Raw genomic sequence first — 21,734 nt, 5'->3', positions numbered from 1 at the left:
GGCACATAATTCAAAGTGTTAATGCACTTAACTACAGTGACCTTATAAAACAAACCAGAATCTAAAAGATATAATGGCCTCATCTGCACTTGCACATGCCAAACCACTCATGAAAAATCAACTCTGCGGACATTTCCTGTGTGGGAAAATTGTTCAATGTATGGCATGTCGTTTTGAAGTACTGGTGGATTTTTTTTAATTCCCTTGATTTTTTATTTGATTAAGGGAAATTCTTTGCCCCTGATATAGCCCTTGGCTGGGGCGAAACATGGTCCATGTTGGGCATTTTTATTGTATGAGATCTCTTGTGCTGAATAAACATCTCACTCCCATCTTGACATGTGATCTGCTCATTTCTGCTCCCTGTGATTTTTGAAGGCACACCTGAGGAAAAAAATTATGTGTAAATGTAGAACACAGAGTTAACTTTCCCTCCTGCTCCTCAGGACCCACAACTAAATTTATCCTCCTTCTGCAGCCTTCAGAGCTGTAAAGCAAAGGTTCGCCAGGTGGCCCACTACAATTAATTTTGACTGCAGCAAACAAAACTCAGTTTCATACTTTAAAGTTAAATCTCTTTACTTAGAGCACTGAATTTTTTCCATCTGGCTGCATCCTTTTCTTCCTTCTGTTTACTTTAACAAAGAATGTCCTTTCTCATGAAGTTTTAAACCAATGGCTGGCAAAACATGCCTTCATTGATCATTAAACAGCAAAGAATATTTTTTGACTCTGTACTTTGCATGAGGCATTGAAGGAAGGCCCTGCTTACTCTGGGGATATCAAAGATGTCAATGAATATTTTGTGAGATTAGGGATATTTCATTCTGTGGTGTGGCTAGATTACAATGGAAAATTGAAAAGCTTTTGTATAAAGAAGAGCATTTTAAACAAGTAATATTGCTTTGCCAACAATATATTAGAAACAAATCCTCTTCATAATCACTACCCTAAGTTACCCTTGTTCTGCTATGATTGTCAATATGCTACTGATCCTTTCTTATTCAAAGGCAAACTATCAATTACTTCCAGGTGAGATCATTCACAGCCTCAGGCTCTTGGCCTGCAACTTGGGGAAACAACAAAAGAAAAAAGGGGATCTCAAGGTCTTAAAGAGCTCTTTTCCTCCTTAATTTTGAGAACCAGATATTGTAATTCCTGTATTTCCTGCATATTTACCATAGTCTGCATTTAGAACTGTAACTTGAGGACCCTTGCCTTCCTGGTCTCCACTCCTATGAGGTATTTCTGACTTCTCACTTTGTCTTGAGAATGCAGAAGGGCTCATTTTCTCCCAGTGGCGTAGCCAGACAGCTAATTTTGTGTGGGACTGAGCCCAAAGTGGTGGGTACCAAATTTTCTCTCTGCACTATTCTCACCCTGACACCACCCCTCAAAATCAAAGTATAAATACCAAAGCTGGCAGGGATTCTCAAGCCCCACCAGATGAAAACCTCCTCCTCTGCTGGCCGGAACTCCTTCCAAGCTCAGCAGCCAGTGTAAATGTCCCTGAGTTGTCTCTGCTGCCAGTGTCTCAAGCATGCTCAGTTTTCACACAGGTGGGGCCAGCAGCAGCAGTGTTGGTGGCTCAGGGACACGGCTGCCAGCTGCCAAGTTTGGAAGAAGTTCTGGCCACTAGAGGAAGAGGTCTTCAGCTGGGATAAGAGCCATGGGATAGAAGGCAATGTCCTTCTGTAGATTAGGAATTGGTTATTGGACAGAAAACAGAGGGTAGGGTTAAATAGCCATTTTTCTCAATGGAGGAGGGTGAATAGTGGAGTGCCGCAGGGATCTGTGCTTGGACCAGTGCTATTTAACATATTTATAAATGATCTGGAAATCAGAACGACAAGTGAGGTGATTAAATTTGCAGATGACACAAAACTATTCAAAGTTGTTGAAACACATGTGGAGTGTGAAAAATTGCAGGAAGACCTTAGGAAATTGGAAGACTGGGTATCCAAATGCCAGATGAAATTTAATATGGATAAATGCAAAGCGATGCAAATTGGGAAGAATAAGCTGAATGATAATTACCTGATGCAAGGGTCCAAATTAGGAGTAAGCACCCAAGAAAAAGATCTAGGTGTCATTTTAGACAATATGCTGAAATCATCTGTCCAGTGTGCGGCAGCGGCCAAAAAAGCAAATAGGATGCTAGAAATTATTAGGAAAGGAATGATAAATAAGACCAAGGATATTATAATGCCTTTGTATTGCTCCATGGTGCAACTTCACCTTGAGTATTACATTCAATTCTAGTCACTGTATTTCAAAAAAGATATAGTGGAATTAGAAAAGGTTCAAAGAACAGCAACCTAATAGGCTCCTCTCATATGAAAGGCTAAAGAGGTAAGAGTCTTCAGCTTTGAAAAGAGACGGCTGAGGAGGGATATGATTCGCAGGTAAAAGTGAATCGATTTTTCACTCTTTCAAAAAGTACAAAGACCAGGGGACATTCAATGAAATTACATTGAAATACTTTAAAAACAAATAGGAGGAAATATTTTTTTCACTCAAAGAATAGTTAAGTTCTGGAACTCATTGCCAGAGGATGTGGTAACAGCAGTTAGTGCATCTGGGTTTAAAAAAAGGTTTGGACAAGTTCCTGGAGGAAAAGTCCATAGCTTGTTATTGAGATGGACATGGACATGGGGGAAGCCACTGCTTGCCCTGGGACTGATAGCATGGAATGTTGCTACTAAATAGGTTACTGCCAGGTATTTGTGACCTGGATTGGGCACTGTTGGAAGCAGGATACTGGTCTGACCCAGTATGGCTATTCTTATGTTCTTATAGTAGAGCTTGAGGATCCTTGCTGGCCACAGCAAGGGTGTGCCAATTTTGGGTGGGACTGAGCCCAACGTGGATGGGCCCCTGCCCACCTGTGCTCACCTATGGCTATGCCCTTCTCTCTGTCCTGAAGCCTCCTCTGACTCAAGAATACAGTTGAGCCAATATTCAGCTGCCAAGAATGATGGTTTTTAAGAAGATGGTCATGAAATCCAGATATTCAGTGCTGGTATCTGGATCATGACTGGTGCTGAATATCCAGATGGCTAACCATATAGCAGTCATATACAAACCCCTAATCAGATGGCTAACAGGCTAAAGTTAAGGCAGTAATTTTTCTGTCCTAACTTTATCTAGATAGTTAACATTATCATTAATCGGATAACTGCTGGCTCTCTCCATACACTACCCTGTTACAATTCAGATAGTGATGGGGCAGTCATTTATGATTTTCAGAGGCACTATCCAGATAACTTCTAGCCAATCAAAACCTCAACCCCTATATATACGCAGACGATGTCACGATTTACATCCCGTTCAAACATGACCTGAACGAAATCACCAATGAAATCAACCAAAGCCTTCAAATCATGCACTACTGGGCGGATGCATTCCAGCTAAAACTCAACGCAGAAAAAACACAATGCCTTGTACTCACTTCCCAACACAACACGAACAATTACTGCACCATAACCACACCATACTGTTCTCTTCCCGTCTCACAAAATCTGAACATTCTTGGAGTTACCATTGATCGAAACCTCACACTCGATGGCCACGTGAAGAATACGACAAAAAAAATGTTCCACTCCATGTGGAAACTAAAAAGAGTAAAACCTTTCTTCCCGAGACACATCTTCCGTACCCTGGTACAGTCAATGGTAATAAGTCATCTGAACTACTGCAACGCACTGTACGCTGGCTGCAAAGAACAGACTATCAAAAAACTCCAAACAGCCCAGAATACCGCAGCCAGACTCATATTTGGAAAAACTAAATATGAAAGTGCAAAACCTCAAAGAGAGAAACTTCACTGGCTCCCACTCAAGGAACACATTGCGTTCAAGATATGCACGATTGTACACAAAATCATTCACGCAGACTCTCCAATCTACATGCTAAACCTCGTGGACCTGCCTCCCAGAAACGCCATAAGATCAGCCCACAAATTTCGCAATCTGCACTTCCCTAGCTGTAAAGGACTAAAATACAAGCTGACACACGCCACCACCTTCTCTTACATGAGCACGCAGTTGTGGAATGCACTACCTACAGCCCTGAAAACCATTGACGAAACAACTAACTTTCGCAAATCTCTGAAGACACATCTCTTCAACAAGGCCTACAAAGAGAACCTTAACCTACAAAACTACCGCACCAATCTACCCAGTTATTAAAACACACCTTCTAAACTATCCTGCCTAACACCTTCCTTCTCTCCTCCCTTACTTAATCTTTGTACATTACTAATTGTATCTGATATCCTAGAATGACTATGTCATAACAAAACTCTGTAAGCCACATTGAGCCTGCAAATAGGTAGGAAAATGTGGGATACAGATGCAATAAATAAATACATAATGCTGCTGAAAAATCACTGGTTAGCCCTTGCCAGTAGCACTTATCCATAGTGCAAATGCTGAAATCTGGATCAGTACTTCTGAATATTGACCCAAGTGATGTAGCAGGTGTGCGGATGTTATAATGCCGTTGTATCGCTCCATGGTGCGACCGCACCTGGAGTATTGTGTTCAGTACTGGTCTCCGTATCTCAAAAAAGATATAGTAGAATTGGAAAAGGTACAGCGAAGGGCGACGAAAATGATAGTGGGGATGGGACGACTTTCCTATGAAGAGAGGCTGAGAAGGCTAGGGCTTTTCAGCTTGGAGAAGAGACGGCTGAGGGGAGATATGATAGAAGTGTATAAAATAATGAGTGGAATGGATCGGGTGGATGTGAAGCGACTGTTCACGCTATCCAAAAATACTAGGACTAGAGGGCATGAGTTGAAGCTACAGTGTGGTAAATTTAAAACGAATCGGAGAAAATTTTTCTTCACCCAACGTGTAATTAGACTCTGGAATTCATTGCCGGAGAACGTGGTACGGGCGGTTAGCTTGACGGAGTTTAAAAAGGGGTTAGATAGATTCCTAAAGGACAAGTCCATAGACCGCTATTAAATGGACTGGAAAAATTCCTCATTTTTAGGTATAACTTGTCTGGAATGTTTTTACGTTTGGGGAGCGTGCCAGGTGCCCTTGACCTGGATTGGCCACTGTCGGTGACAGGATGCTGGGCTAGATGGACCTTTGGTCTTTCCCAGTATGGCACTACTTATGTACTTATGTACTTATGTACCCCCCCCCCCCCCACCCCTTTTTTTCAAAGCTGTGCTAGCAGCTGCAGGTGTGGTAATGCCAACACAGTCCATTCAAAGTGGAGTACAATTTTACATTGATAAAATCAAACACATAAACTAAATATACCAAAACAGACAGCAACAGATAAAAATATATAAAATCTCATAGACACAATAACCAATCATAGTTCTACCATCCCAGGACACAGTAAAATACCTAATTATTTCCAATCCATCTTCAGTCCAAGCCACCTCCCCAATGGGTGCCCTATTCAAGACAAAGGAGCAAAGACCTAGAAACAAGTAATGTGCCCTATAGTTCCAGAAGTTTCCGCAAACAAAAACACTTTCAGTTGCTTCCTAAAAGAAGCAGAATCAGTCATTACTCTAAGTGCATCTGGAAGGCAATTCCATTCTTTTGGGCCCCCTATAGCGAAGGAGCATTTCCTTGTCTCTTCAAGATGAATCCTACCAATTACTGTAGATGACAAGTACCTCACACCTTAGTAGCCTAGACAAATTATAAATCCTCAAAACAGACATCAAATAATGAGGAGCAAGTGTTTTGAAAATGTCTCTTTTCCTTCTTAGTTTCCATACACATAGAGGCATATTTTATGTGTATGGAAACTAAGAAGGAAAAGAGACAACTTTCCCAGACAATCCTGGATCCTCAGGAGCTTAGTCAAGATCGGGAGGCGGGGCTGGTGGTTGGGAGGCGGGGATAATGCTGGGCAGACTTATACGGTCTGTGCCAGAGCCGGTGGTGGGAAGCGGGACTGGTGGTTGGGAGGCGGGGATAGTGCTGGGCAGATTTGTACGGTCTGTGCCAGAGCTGGTGGTTGGGAGGCGGGGATAGTGCTGGGCAGATTTGTATGGTCTGTGCCAGAGCCGGTGGTTGGGAGGCGGGGCTGGTGGTTGGGAGGCGAGGATAGTGCTGGGCAGACTTATACAGTCTGTGCCAGAGCCGGTGGTTGGGAGGCGGGGCTGGTGGTTGGGAGGCGGTCTGTGCCCTGAAGAGCACAGGTACAAATCAAAGTAGGGTATACACAAAAAGTAGCAAATATGAGTTACTTGTTGGGCAGACTGGATGGACCGTGCAGGTCTTTTTCTGCCGTCATCTACTATGTTACTATTCTGACCTGAAGCTTTATGTTTCAAGAATAAAATCTTGAGTAATACCCATTTATCTATTCAATCAATGTAACTGGGCTAAAAAAGGAGTTATCTGCGGACAGCAAGGTACTCCTGTAATCATACAGGCTGTTGTGCTTTGAACAATCTACAAAAATTTCAAAGTAGATTTTGGAAGACCTAAATATAAAGAATTGCAACAGTTTAACTTAGACAAAACAATAGATTGAACTACTGTCCTGAAGTCTTTCGATGGTATCATAGATTTCAACTCAATAACCACAGCTTTAAAAATGAAGACTTCACCACTGAACAAATTTGAGGCTTGAAAGTCAATCATGCATCTAAAATAACTCCAACATTCCATACTTGTAGCACTATATTATCTATGCCAGGCTTGTCCAATCTACAGCCTGCGGGCCAGAATCCAGCCCATCAAACACTTTTTTCTGGCCCTCAGCAGCTTGCCAATTCTTGTGGTGCTTACAGCGGGATTCCTGCTTCCTCACTATGACTCAGCTCTTTGTAAACTTGCGCCACACAATGCTGGAAGTTTGGATTGGTAATGTAGTTCTAGTCTCGTGAGACTTGAAACTGCAAGACCAACCTGAACGTAATGTAGTTCTAGTCTCGTGAGACTTGAAACTGCAAGACCAACCGTCCAGCATCATGCAACTCAAGCTTGCAGAGAGCTGTGTCGCGGTGGGGAAGCAGGAATCCCACTGTTTCTTCTGCAACTGAAGCCAGGTAAGGGGAAAGAGACTGGATGAAGATTGGGGGGAGGGGGTACATGAGAGAGACTGAGTGAAGACTGGGGGAGGGGGTATATGAGAGAGAAAAAGAGAGAGACTGGTTGAAGGCTGGAGAAGGGACAATTCACCATCATAATTTGGCAATATTTGACTAAACATGCGGCAAAATATGATGGTGCATGTTTTGGTCCTCCGAATATTACAAAATATGAAATGTGGACCCTGATAGGCAAAGGTTGAAGAAGCCTGATCTATACTAATCTATGCAGGAACCTCATGGGCCAATGAGCGACTAACATCATCTCAGTTTTACTCACATTTAAGACTAACCTATTTTGCCTTAACCAATTGCAATGCTACTCAAATAGGACTGTAACAGTTCTACTGCTGCCTCAATAGAAGTATCAAATACAAAGAAAAACTGTATGTCATCCATATAAATTCTATACTGGACTCAATGCTTCTAATTTCCAACAAAGTGGCATTACATAAGTGTTGAAAAAAAAAAACAGCTGCCAAACAATATCCATGAGGAACACCTGCCACAAGGGTCTTTGCACCAGAAAAATCATCACTGATATGTACTTCCTATCATATGTTTTTTGGAAGCTGCTTAGAAATGTTCATTGCTTTATATAAATATATTTAAAAAAATAAATAAGACACACCTTAGTCCCTGACTCACATTTTTATGCCTCCCTTTCCCATATGAGTAGGATGGATACACCTCATCTCTCATTACACTATTAATCATGAATCCACCCACACTTGGAAAGTTCCCCAGTTTAGTCAATAATCAACTCCTTCACATGGTAGAGCTATTAGAAGTCTCTACACACACATTGAAACCTGCATCAAAGCTAGTGTAACTATGTTCATTTATGGGAGCAGCAGAAATGACTGGGATCTGATCTGATCTGATACATTGGCTAGTGCCTGGTTAACCTCCGGGTACAGCCAAAGTGGTTTTGGGTGCCCCTTCATCCTGATCCCTGCCAAAGCAACCACTAGCTCTGGTCAATTTCCCACCTGCCTCACCCCCATAGGCCTCCCCAGGCCTACCTTCAAGCTCCCTGGTGGTCTACAGGCCATATGGGCATAAGCAATGCCCATTCACTCCTGCCCATCACAGATCCATCCTCAAAATGGTTGCCACAAACCCTAGCGGCAGTCTTCCAGTACTTTCAAAGTATCATGAAACTGCTGCTAGAGATCATAGTGGCTATTTTGGGGTCTGCCCCACAAATGGCAGAAGCGAGTGGGCATCACCCTGCTTGTATGCCTCCCTAAACCATCATGGAGTTTCAAGATAGACCCGGGGGGGAAGGAAGTGAGGAGGTTGGGATTGGCCCAGTTCTAGTGGTTGCCTTGGGGGGGAGGGAGGGAGATCAGAACCGGGGCAGAGGGAGGGGGAAAGCGGAGGGGCCGAGGCTCCTCGCTCCTATTAACCGCCGGATTATATATATAGAGCTGAGATTTCCATGTCATTACAATCTTAGTGTATTCCATAAAACATAACATAATTGGTTAACAAGCTAATCAGTGTCGATAATTGGATAACAACCAATTATCAGCACTAATTTGCATTAATTAGAATTTACACTCACTACTTGCTAAGTGTATTGTGTAAAGTAGTTCACGTAAATTCTAATGTGTGCTACCAAAAAGGGGGGGTGTTCATGGGCGTGGAATAGGTAGTTCGTAGGCATTCCAAAAATTTATGCACAGGGTTATAGAATACTCCTGCTCTGCGCCTAACTTAGACGCCAGTATTACACCAAGTTTTCCTTGGCGTAAATGGATGCACCTAGAGTTAGGCGCTGGCATAGCCACTAGGCATATTCTATAAATCCACTTACGCATATTCTATAATCCACACTTAAATCTAGACACAGTTTATAGATTACGCCTAAGTGGTAATTTTCTCAGTGCTGATTTTTCAGGCATCATAAATAGAATCAGGTCCAATGCAGGTCCCGACTGATATTCGGCTGGGGCTCACATAACTGTCTTATCAGCTGGAATCCGCAAGAGCTCTGGTGGCCAGTGCAGTTTCAATTAGCCCTGGATTTTCAAGGCAGGTGCCTGGACGTCGTTTGGCATTGAATGTCTAGAGCTAAATCTGGCTGCCGAGGTTTGCATATCAACGGGCACGTTTCTGTGCATACATCTCTGGTAAATTTATATGCGTTTACTTGAGTGCATAAAATACTGTTCTACATATAATATATCTCTGCAGCTCCGTGTAATAGTGATAAGAATTATATCATAGAGGAAGGTGAATGAAAAGAAAGGGCAAGGAAGGCAGAAAAAATGTTCAGCAAAACTTTAGGGTTGAAGGGTAAAGGGTAAAGCTCCAAAATATTGTTACTCATTCAGACTGCATTTTACTTAATGAATCAACACTGGATTCTAGTCCACAAGGAGATTTCCCATAGACAAAAATGGAAGAAAGTATTTTTTCTCTGCTCAGCAATGCATCCCTGGCCTGAACAGGGATCCTGAACATTTCCTGGACATGCAGATTTTTTTGTACTATAAAATGTGAAAAACAGAAGAAGAGTGATGAAAGAACATCTGTACTTCATCCAAGCCTTGCTTAGGGTTCTCTTGGTCCTGCCTGTGGGCACCTAAAAATATGACTCTTGGATGTTTCATCTTAGCCACTAAAAACTTGTGAGCAGCGAGCATATAGAGAATATAGCCGGTTGTTAAAGTAGACCCCCTCCCCCCATGGCTACTTTAACAACTGGCTCCCAAAATGTGGGCTTGGACCCCCTCCTGAATTTTCTTTTTGTTTATTGGTAGGAATGCTGAGCCCTGCCAGCCCAGTAAATAGACTACTGCTGCTGCTGCTCCCTGCTCCTTGTTTCTGGCTCTGAGCAGCAGGTTGGGACTTCTCGTGCTTGTGAGAGAAGTCCCAGCATGACGCTCAGAGCCAAAAACAAACGGCGTAGAATATTGGCAGTCTATTGATTGGCTGGTGGGGCTCGGCATCCCTGCCAGCAAAGGGATGAATAGTGTGCCTGCACGAGGGGGGGGGGGAGATAGAGAGAGGCATGCGTTGCCCCAGCCAGTCCACCCCTGGCCTCCCCTCCCCCCAATTGCAGGGCTGGCTATGCCCCGAGAAAGGGCCTGTTGTTAACAATTTACCAGCACACCATTGGATGTGGCCCTCTCTTTCCACTATTCCAAGCAGCTCTTTTTTGTCCCAGTAGTTTCCTCTTCTTCTTCTTTGAAATTCCAGCTCAGTTGGAACTGACCTGTACTGGGATCCACGCTTCTTTAGCAGTTTACCAGGATTTTTGAAGATTTTTGTTCTCCTGCTTTCTTCTAATTTTTTATCCAGCAATTATAGCAATAACCCTTGATTGGGAATCATAGATCATGGCTCCCTATGCATCTTAAATCCCATGCAAAGCTATCCCTGTTTGGTGAAGGTTAAGATTTCTCTCCTCTCCCTGTTGGTTATGAACACAGTACCTCTGGGGGAAACAGGCCAAATAATTCAATGTGGAGGGGCATTTTTGATACGACGTCTAAGTCCGACTTTGGACGTTTTGCATAAAAGGTCCAAAATCCAAATAGGAATGGTCATTTTCAAAAAAGAAAAATGTCTACCTTTTGTTTTTGAAAATACTGTTTTGAACAATGTTTTGTGAATTGGACGTTTTGTTTTTTGGTCCATTTTCGAAAAAAAATACATCCAAGTGCAAAATGCACAAAATCAAGCCATTGGGATGTAGAAGGAGCCAGCATTTTTAGTAGACTGGTCCCCCTGACATCCCAGGACAGCAATAGAGTACCCTAGGGGGCACTGCAGTGGACTTCATAAATGCTCCCAGGTACACATCTCAACACTGCTCTCGTACCTTGTGTGCTGAGCCCCCCAAAACCCACTACCCTCAACTGTACCAACTACCATAACCCTTACAGGTGAAGGGGGCACCTGTATGTGGGTACAGTGGGTTTCTGGTGAGTTTTGGAGGGCTCACACTTTCCTCCACAAGTGTAACAGGTAGGGGAAAGTAGGAGCCTGGGTCCAACTGTCTGCAGTGCACTGCACCCAACACTAGACTCCTCCAGGGACCTGCATGCTGTTCTAATGGACCTGAGTATAATATCTGAGGCTGGCATAGAGGTTGGTAAGTAATGTTTTTCATTACATTTTGGAGTGGGAGGGGGTTAGTGACCACTGGGGAAATAAGGGGAGGTCATTCCTGATTCCCTCTAGTGGTCATCTGGTTATTTAGGGTACCTTTTTGTGCCTTATCCTATATAATAAAAAACACCTCCAACATTCTGAAGCTGACTGCATGGCTGAAGCATTCCTGCTCTCTGTATCCATCTCCTGAATTGACATCACGTACTTCTGGGTTCGTCACAAGCAGAAGTTTCTCGGCTTCAGAATGTTGGACGGGCATTCTATTAAATAGGATTGATCAGTTCCTTGAAGCACAGCCAGAGCTCAGCGTCCTGCACAGTAATGCTCAGACACCAGAGAGAGAGGGGGGGCTGACATCAGAGAGGGGGGGAGGTATCTCTGTCACACACACACTCTCTCTCACACTCTCTCACAGTCAATGTCTTTCTCTCTCACTCTTACACACTGTCTCTCGCTGTATCACATTCACTCTCTATGTGTCACACAGTCAATCACACACTCTCTTGGTCTCATACACTCAGTCTCACAGAGAGACTGTGTCTCACACACTCTCTCTCGCACACACTGTATCTGTGTGAAACACACTCTCTCTCTCTCACACTGTGTCTCACATACGCACTTGCACACACTCTCATTCTCACACACACACTCTCTCTCTCACAGACACACTCGCACCCAGACTCACTCTCTCTCACACACACTCGCACATTCACTCTCTCTCTCTCTCTCACACACAGTCACTCTCACATACACTCTCTCAAACATACACACTCCGAGGAAACCTTGCTAGAGCCCGTTTCATTTGTGTCAGAAACGGGCCTTTTTTACTAGTTTGTAATAAAAACAGGTCTAACTCAAAACGTCTAAGTTTTAGTCCTGAACGGGTTTGGTTTGTTCCATTATGGCTGAAAAATGTCTACGTCTTAGGAGCACCCAAGTTCCTCCCTGAACACGCCCCTGGTACTTCCCCTTGAGATTTGGACGCACTTCTGGCAGACTTCAGAGAAAAATATCTAAAAATAGGTTTTGAAAATGCTGATTTGGACGTTTTTGTGAGAAAAACGTCCAAATGTAGACTTATGCCACTTTTGAATGTTTTTCTCTTTTGAAAATGAGCCCGATAGTGACACTGGAAAAGCAGAAACTCCAATAAACAGTGCCAAACATACACCATAGAGCTCAAAACATAGCACAGCAAAGTAGAACCAGAGCAGAGGCCCTGAATAAACCAGACTGTTGTGAACAACTCATATATTTTGAGCATGGAGATGCAAAAACTGCCGACAAAAAAAAAAAAATTCTTTCATCAGCCCCAAGAGATAATAACTGTGGTGTTTACAAGTTGTGGGTTTATTACAGGTCATCAGAATACACTGTGCAGTTTTGAGAACAGCTTTTCATAACTGTTAGCCCAGACGTTGGCTGTGCTAACATACTCTGGCAGGGATTTGTAGCATATACAGCCAATCATATTTCACAGACCTGTCAACTCAGGGGCGCTAACAATCTTTTTAAATGTCATTTCAAGTGCTTTCCTTCCTTTTTATTAAAAGATATAACTGTAATAACTGGAGTTTGCATCATCTAGAGATGAGATATCAACAAAACATAATGGCAGGAGAGAAGAAGGAGAACAAGAAGAAAGAAGCGTTTGGGGGCAATTTTATAATCTGGCACCAGGAAGTAGGTGCAGCAGAGGGACACACTTAAGGCCAAGTCTAAAAACAGCACTTAGGTGTGACTAACAGGCTCATTTTTGAAAGAGAATGACGTCCATCTTTTGATATAAATCGGAAGATGGATGTCCATCTCCCAGAGAAGTCCAAATTGGTATAATCAAAACCTGATTTTGGACATCTCCAACTGCAATCTGTTGCAAGGACATCCAAATTTCAAGGGGGCAAGAGGAGGCATAGCGAAGGTGGGACTTGGGCGTGCCTAACACTTGGACATCTTTGACCCATAATTGAAAAAAGCAAGGACGTCCCTGACGAACACTTGTACGTTTTCACTCGGATGTGTTTTTTTTACGAATAAGGCACAAAAAGGTGCCCGAAATGACCAGATGACCACCGGATGGAATCGGGGATGACCTCCCGTTACTCCCCTAGTGGTCACTAACCCCCTCCCACCGTCAAGAAACATCTTTAAAAATATTTTGTGCCAGCCTCTATGCCAGCCTCAGATGTCATACTCAGGTCCATGACAGCGCATGAAGGTCCCAGGAGCAGTTTTAGTGGGTACTGCAGTGCACTTTAGACAGGCAGACCCAGGCCCATACCCCCCCCTACCTATTACATTTGTGGAGGAAACAGCGAGCTCTCCAAAACCCACCACAAACCCACTGTACCCATATATAGGTGCCCCCTTATCCATAAGGGCTATGGTAGTGGTGTACAGTTGTGGATAGTGGGTTTTGGGGGGGGGGGCTCACCACACAAGGTAAGGGAGCTATGTTCCTGGGAGCATTTTATGAAGTCCACTGGAGTGCCCCCTAGGGTGCCCAGTTGGTGTCCTGGCATGTCAGGGGGACCAGTGCACTACAAATACTGGCTTCTTCCACGTCCGAATGGCTTGCATTTGGACATTTTTGACATGGACGTCTTTGGTTTAGAAAATTGCTGAAAGTCAGAAACATCCAAATCCAAGGACGTCCAAATCTAGGGACATCCAAATTTAAGGATTTGGACGTCTCTGACAGTATTGTCGAAACAAAAGATGGACATCTTTTTTCGAAAATATGGTTTTCCTCGCCCCTGGATTTTTACATTTTGCAAAGACGTCCAAATCGCAACTTGGATGTTTTTTTCGAAAATGCCCCTCCACGTCACTATAGAATACTAGCGCAAACCCGCTCTGGCATGCCAAAAGTTAGGTGTGATCGCTTATACTAGATCAATGGCTTGTGCAAGTGAGCACACCTAGGTGCACCAATCAGTGCATACAACTGATAGTATTCTATGGAGCTGATATTCAGTCCATGGGAGGTAGCCGCGGTCAGCGCTGACCCTAGATATTCAATGTGAGCCGTTTCTGGTGACCAGCATTGAATATCTGTTTTATTTTTGGCCAGTTTAAACATAACTGGCCAAGCTGATATTCAGTTGGAAATGCACCGAAAATCGGCAGAAAGTCAGTTATATTGTGTGATGTAACTGGCTATATTCAGCTATATATCACCGGATATGTGGCTAAGTACCATTTAACTGGCCAGGGGTTTTGAATATCAGGGGGGATAAGCTGTACGTGTTTTAATGTGGTGTTTGGCAACATGTCCCTGGCTGCCCATGATCTGCCCACGTGTAAAGCCTGTTTTAGTTAGGTGCTATGACACTTAGGTGCTACCATATGGAATAGCACCTAGTGTATCTACATACATCACTGCCAATTACTGGCACCAATGATGTGCGCAAATGGCGCTTACTTCTAGGCGCCCATTTAGAGAGTTGTCCCGGTTCTGCTTTTTAATCCTGTGGCTACTATAGTAAGTTCAGCTATATCCAGGGGCGGACTGACCATACAGGCAACTGGGCTGTACCTGAGGGCCAAGAGACTCTCTCCCACCCCCCTGCAAACTACAGCCCCCCTTGAGGAGCCCTGGTGGCCTCTTTGGGGGCAGAAAAGAACCCCATTCTTTCCTTCTTGCTGCCGCTACTCTGCCCGGTGCCACCACATTTTCAAAATGGCTGCTGAGACTTCTCTGCGGTAGTCTCACAAGACAGCTGAGACCTGTGAGACTACCGCAGGAAGTCTCAGCAGCCATTTTGAAAAGACAGCAATACCAGGCAGAGCACTGGCAGCGGGCAGGAAAGGGTAGGGTTCTTTCCTGCCCCTGAAGAGGCCACTACACCACTAGGGCCCTTCAAGGTAGGACCGGGGAGGGCGCACTTGTGTGTAGGCGTCAGGGGCGGGGTGGTGGTGTGCAGAAGGGGGAGTGCAGGCAGCCCCCAGGGGGCCCAATGACCTTTACTGCCCGGGGGCCCAAGGCATTATCAGTCTGCCTTTGGCTATATTTGAACACTTTCAGATTATATTTGAATTAACTATGAAGCTAAAGGATTACAAATTTTGCAGCATTAGTCACTTAGGGCTAGATTCTATATATGGTGCCTAAAAAATCCCGAATGGAACTAAGCGTATTCTATAAGATATAGGCGTGGTGAATAGAATATGTTTAGTCGATATTGTAGCATCTAAATCTATGCGTGTCCATTTACGCCAATAAAAACCTGGTGTAAAACAGTACGCTTAGATTTAAGCTTACTGACCCACATTCTGTAATTACAGTGGAAATTTTGGAATGCCCACGAAATGCCCATAAATACACCCATAAGCATGCCCCTTTTAAGCTATGCGTGTTTACTTTGAACTGCGCACTTTGCAATTTAGGTGTAGTTCTTTATAGAATATGCTTAGCGATTTCCTCCCATAAATTGTAATTATTGCCAATTAGTGCTCATTATTGCTTGTTCAGTGCTGTTAAAAATGCTGATGACCTTGTTATGCCAATTAAGTTACACACATATCTCCACGTGGAATCTAGGCGCCATATATAGAACCCAGGGGTTAACTCCCCCCCAAACAGCCATCGCTTTGAACATGAATTCCTCCCTAATGGCTCCTTTTACTAAGCCGCAGTAAGCACTAGCATGCACATACCGCACCTTAAAATGGCTTACCATGGGACACACTCAGACATCCTGCAGTATGTTTGTGAACTGCATGCTAAAAATATTTTCTTCATAGAGGGGGCATGTCAGTTCTTAATGGCCTCCCCCCTAATGGCAAAATTAGTCATTGGCCAGTAATTGCAAAAATGGAAAAATTGGCCATTTTCTGGTTGTAGTGAAAATGGCCTTAACGCATGGAAAGACCCGCGTATCGGCATGCTAAGGCCACTTTCTACTGCAGCTTAGTAAAAGGACCCCTAAATCAACTGCCTGTTATTTGTCGTATTCACAGGTACCAACATTTTAAAATGATCGGGGGTGCCAAACACAATACAGATTACCTGGACACAATGAAGGAGCTTTCTCAATATTGGGGGTGATCAGCTGACTCCTATGATCTTATTCAGTGGACGGGTCAGGGATAGAAGCCCTACAGGTGTGAAAACGAGGCTGCTAAATAGATGTTCCTAGTCTTATGTTCAAGCTTCTGTACTTCCGGAGCATGCTAAGATTCTTCCCCTGGCCTCAAATCATGAACTATGTCTATGAAGTGCTCTAGTGTCTCATTTAGGGGCATAATCTTTGGATCCAGTGTACAACATCAGATCGTCTACTGCTCTCCCCTCCCTATTCTTGTACTTTATAAACTTTTCACAGCTTTGAAAACGACCACTGATACTATAATCTGACCCACAATTTACCTGTCTAAACAGGCAGCAACATTCTTAGCTTGTTTTTGCTGGGATTTATAGTCAAAGTATAAATTTTGAAAGTTAAAATCCAAGTGTATTAAACTAATCCAACTGCAACCTGTGTCTGGAGCTTTATTTTTGATCCATCCAGGAACGGGACAGAGAGAACAAGCGGTTAGTTTGGTTTTGCGGAGCCAAATTAATTAGCATCTCTTCCTGAATACCAGAACACAAAATCTGACTCTCCTGAGGTCAGTTGGGATCGTTTAAATCTCAGTTTAGGTATTCTGCCCCCACTCTAGCCTAAAAATGTCAAATTATGCAACCTCTTAGTTTCAAAGTCAGATTCTATGATTTGCCTTTTCCAGAGAATACCATATGCTGAGATGAGGTCCCTGCCTGATGTTTGTTTTTCATTTCTCATTTTGCCTTCATTTCATTCATTTGTCCAAAACTCAATTGTGAAACATTTTATTTATTTGGATTTTAGGTCGCTAGGTTACCAATGGCATGCTAAGCAGTGTACAACAATGAAAAACACCACACTCAATAATAACAGTGACAGCCAGGAAACGGACATTGTAATATAAGCACATATTGTAGTCCTCAATAGGGGTCTCCTAAATCACAAAACAGTGAAAATCTAAGGCCTCCCTCCCTTCCCCTCCACCCCAACATCATCTGGCCATCTTGTCTCTGTCCTGAACCTCCTCCAAACTCTTTCTTCCTTTTTCCTTTCATGGTAAGCCCTGTATGACTAAGGCCTTTCAGCTTGCATTGGCTTTTGTGAGTCTGATGGTGTTTATACTAAACCAGTAGTTCCAAAACCTGGTTCTGGAGGCACCCCAGCTAGTATGGTTTTCAGGATATCCACAATAAATATTCATGAGGGATATTTGCATGCATTACCTCCTCCACTGCATGTAAGTCTCTGTCATAAATATTCATTGTGGATATCCTGAAAACCTGACTGGCTGTGGTGCCTCCAGGACCAGGACCCACTGCACTAAACCATATTACAGAACAACCATATGAATAATTCTGGATGTATCATGTTAAAAGGTCAGGTAACATGATTTGTCCTGCAAGTCTCTCCTTGAAGACACAGATAATGAGAGAAGAGCATTTTCATTTCTTTTGTGTTTCTTTGCAGATGGGAAATAATTGTTTTTGAAAGGTTTAGTGAATCATAGAAGAAAATATGCTCCAGCAACTGAAGCCCAGAAGAACAGCTTCTTAGGAAGCTCAAATGGTTCCCTTTGCCCAGGCTTTATCCTGCAACTTTGTAAAGTGCTTTTGGGCAAGCTTCCAAGCTTTAACATCTTCCAAAAACGAATTCCATGTCAGATTCTTGTAAAAGAGCAACCTGCATAAAAATAGCCATTTGCTCATCCAACAGGAAAGAGCAATGTGAACAGAGAGGGTTCATATCTGGAAACTTAAACAAATAAAACCTTTCTTTCCACGTGATGTATTTCTCAACTTAATACAATCAATGGTATTAAGCCATTTAGATTACTGCAACGGAATTTATGCAGGTTGTAAAGAACAACTAACTAAAAAATTTCAGACCGCACAGAATACAGCAGCTAGACTGATATTCGGAAAATCAAAATTTTAAAGTGCCAAACCCCTTCGTGAAAAACTGCACTGGCTTCCCACCAAGGAACGTATTGCCTTCAAGGTTTGCACGCTGGTCCACAGGATTATTTACAGCGAAGTTCCTGGATATATGCTAAACCTCATAAATCTACCACCTAGAAACAGTACCAGCCTATCCCGTACTTACTTAAATTTGCATTATCCAGACTACAATGGTCTTAGATACAAATCAACGTATGCATCCAGCTTTTCCTACATAAGTACACAACTGTGGAATGCTCTGCCCAAAACCTTGAGATCTATTCATAACCATCTCAACTTCAGGAAATTACTGAAAATCAACTTTAAGAAGGCCTATCCCCCAACGCAAATTAACTTTCTACTTCCTGCGACACAGAAAAACTATGGACCGTATTGGACTTCTATCACCATCCCCTCTGTATTTCTTTGTTGCTCTATACTTATGTTTCTTCAAGTTGATTACTGTATTGTGTATTTGTATTTTATCGAACCGGAGCCTGCCTCTCCGGTATTGTGTAAGCCACATTGAGCCTGCATCTAAGTGGGAAAATGTGGGATATAAATGTGTTAAATAAATAAATATTAGGAAATTGTCAGTGTGGATGGAGCAAAAGTTGAACTGTGGGAACAAACCTTAACAGTTTAAATATCTTCAATAGCGAGGCAATAAACTCATTTCTTATGTTGGTGTAGCTTGATCTGCACATGGTTTGGAGATGAGTATGTTGTTAAAGAAAAAAAGGGATTACGAGAGACAATTTGGCAGCATTTCATACAACGACTGGGGATGAAACTATCCCAGCAAATGGTTGGAATCTAAACGACCGTGGGCATAGAGATTGTGTTGTGGACTTCCTCAACTTGTTTTAATGGTTTTCAGTAGATAGAAACTATGCCTGTGAGCATAAAACAATTTGCATTATGGACTCAGTTTACCAGCTGTCCCTTTTCTTGTTTATGGTAAAATTCTTTTGAAAATGATGCCCATATGTATACAATCAGTAAAAGGTAGACACACAGGAGTATATTTTGAAAAAGGAACTGCAAGAGGTCCATGCAAAAATCTAGCAATGTAAAATGGGTTCTCTGTGTATCTCTCCTGTACCTTTCTTAACCCAAAATGAAGTTTGTCCCCTTATGAAAAGGTTATATTATGTGAGTGGCCAATGCTCAGCCTCAAGAGACACACACAGGTCTCCTTTCGAGAAAATCCACATTTAATATTTATTTATTTATTTATTGCATTTATATCCCACATTTTCCCACCTATGTGCAGGCTCAATGGATATTCATGGAGTAGGTTTCCATGCACTACCTCTACTGCAGGGGTGAGCAATCACGGTCCTCGAGGGCCACAACCCGGTCAGGTTTTCAAGATTTCCACAAAGACTATACATGAGATTGATTTGCATGTATTACTTCCAAATATGCAAATGGATCTTATGCATATTCATTGTAGAAATCTTGAAACTCCAACTGGATTGTGGCCCTCGAGGACTGTGGTTGCTACCCCTACTCTACTGTATGCAAATATAGCTCATGAATATTTATTTTGAATATGCAGAAAACCAGATGAGTCAGTGGCTTTTGAACCAGTTGTGTTAGAACCAAAAATATTATGTACCTGACTTAAATGTGGCTTTGGGGGTGGGAGGGGATTAGAGACCACTGGGGGAGTAAGGAGAGGTCATCCCTAATTCCCTTCAGTGGTCATCTGGTCATTTAGGGCACCTTTTTGTGCCTTATTTGTTATAAAAACAGGTCTAGCTCAAAATGTCTTAGTTTTAGTCCTGGGCGGTTTTGTTTTGTTCTATTATGGCTGAAAAACGTCCAAGTGTTAGGAATGCCCAGATCTCACCCTTAACATGACCCTGACATGCCCACTTGTGATTTGAAAGCACTTCTGACGGACTTCATAGAAAAACGACTAAAAATTGGTTTTGAAAATACCAATTTGAATGTTTTTGTGAGAAAAACATCCAAATGCAGATTTATGCCACTTTTTGTATGTTTTTCTCTTTTGAAAATGAGCCCCATAGATTGGCCACATAGAGTTTTCTTATTCATAGAGTTATCTACAGAAATCTGCAACTTTTTAGCATACTGTCTGTAAATGGAACAGATGAATCAGACCTGAAATCTCCCAGTTCCTACACTAATCCTTATTCCTTTCTTGTTAAGAAACTGGGACTGGGTCTCAGTGACAGCACTGTGCAAAAAACATATAAAATTCATATAAAAACATATAAATTCATAAAGGTGGTTAATAAATCCCAATAAATAAATAAAATAAAGATGGGAGATCTGAATTTGATTCCCTAGCTGGCTTCTACTCCAGACAAGCATTATTCATAGACCAAAGAAGTTGTGTGTGTGTGTGTGGGGGGGGGGGGGGGGGGGGGGGAATGATGGATCTCAGCCACTGCACTATGATGACAGCTACTGGACAGACTCAGGGTAAGCAGCGATCTGTGGTTCCTGGCCAAGGACGGGCACTGTGATAAATAAGGTAGGTGGAAGAAAGAAATCAGAAAATGGAAGATAACTCCAGGTAGTTGTAAATGAAGGCTCAAAGCATTATAGTTCCAGTGGAAGGTAGTATAGATTGTATTGGAAGCCCAATAGAGCAGAAGGAAATTCATAGGCCAAACAATAAGGCTGGAAAAACAGCATTTAAAATTTTCACTTTCTAAGGGGTTAGTGAGAACCATTTCTATCTTGGTCAGATGCTTCTTGAATTTCTAAGGTTTTACTGCTGACACGAGCTTCCAGCTACAGGAACCCAATATAAGAATATCATCTATTATCTTGGTTTAGCATTAGTGAACAGCAAGAGTCTGGAGTAAATACAGAGCACCATGTGTTAGTGAGTTTCTAGTTCAGATTCAGTCCAGAATGGGACTGAATGACTGATTCTGGGAATGCTTGCAAACTTTTACAGTATTTCAGAGTAAATGATCAATTTTGTGGATATTTTTGTGAGGTAGAGAGGTTGAGTAATTAAAACACTGCATGGGTTGAAGTTTGGAGGTAGGTTGAACTTGTGCAGAACATTGTTGAGACCTTTCTCTTTAAAAAGAAACTCTTTCTCGCAGACTTACCTCGATTGCTGACTACAGCTTCTGTTTCCTCCTGTTTCCCTGCTTTGTAATAAGTGATTCCTCTTATCAGACTTTGCTGGTGAAGGGAGGGCTTGGGTTTGGCTGTTGGCTGTGATGTCCCAGTTCTGCCCTTCAGACTTTCTTTCTTTAACTTTTCCGTCTTTGGAAACTTCTCCTTAGTGGCTTTTGACGCTGGCCTGTCACCTAAGCTCTTCTTGGTGGTAGTGAACTTGTTTGCTTCTTTGTTTTTTCCTCCATCTGTGTCCTGGAACAAATGGTCTCATATTATCAAACTGCATTGTGTGTCATACAGCATCTCCCTCTCTTTATTTTGGACCTGCACCATAAGCGAACAGCCAGTTGGAGGCTTAGAAACAATTATCTATTGCTAATGTTATGCTGCTCACTGGTATCGCCGCTCTGTTATTAATTGCATAGCTTCTT

The 21,734-nt window shown here is 42.7% G+C and overlaps 1 protein-coding gene across 1 annotated transcript in view; it reads right to left on the bottom strand.

Moving 5' to 3' along the window:
* OLFML2A (olfactomedin like 2A) overlaps window positions 1-21,734 on the bottom strand; it is a 149,655-nt gene that overhangs the window by 27,705 nt on the left and 100,216 nt on the right. Inside the window, exon 5 of the mRNA XM_030207375.1 lies at window positions 21,291-21,555. Coding sequence (XP_030063235.1) covers window positions 21,291-21,555 — 265 coding nt within the window. The remainder of the gene's footprint in view (window positions 1-21,290; window positions 21,556-21,734) is intronic.

This window comes from Microcaecilia unicolor, chromosome 6, assembly GCF_901765095.1.
Source record: "Microcaecilia unicolor chromosome 6, aMicUni1.1, whole genome shotgun sequence".
NCBI lineage: Eukaryota > Metazoa > Chordata > Amphibia > Gymnophiona > Siphonopidae > Microcaecilia > Microcaecilia unicolor.
Note: the sequence above shows the minus strand (reverse complement) of the source record. Positions and strands in the feature narration are given on the sequence as shown.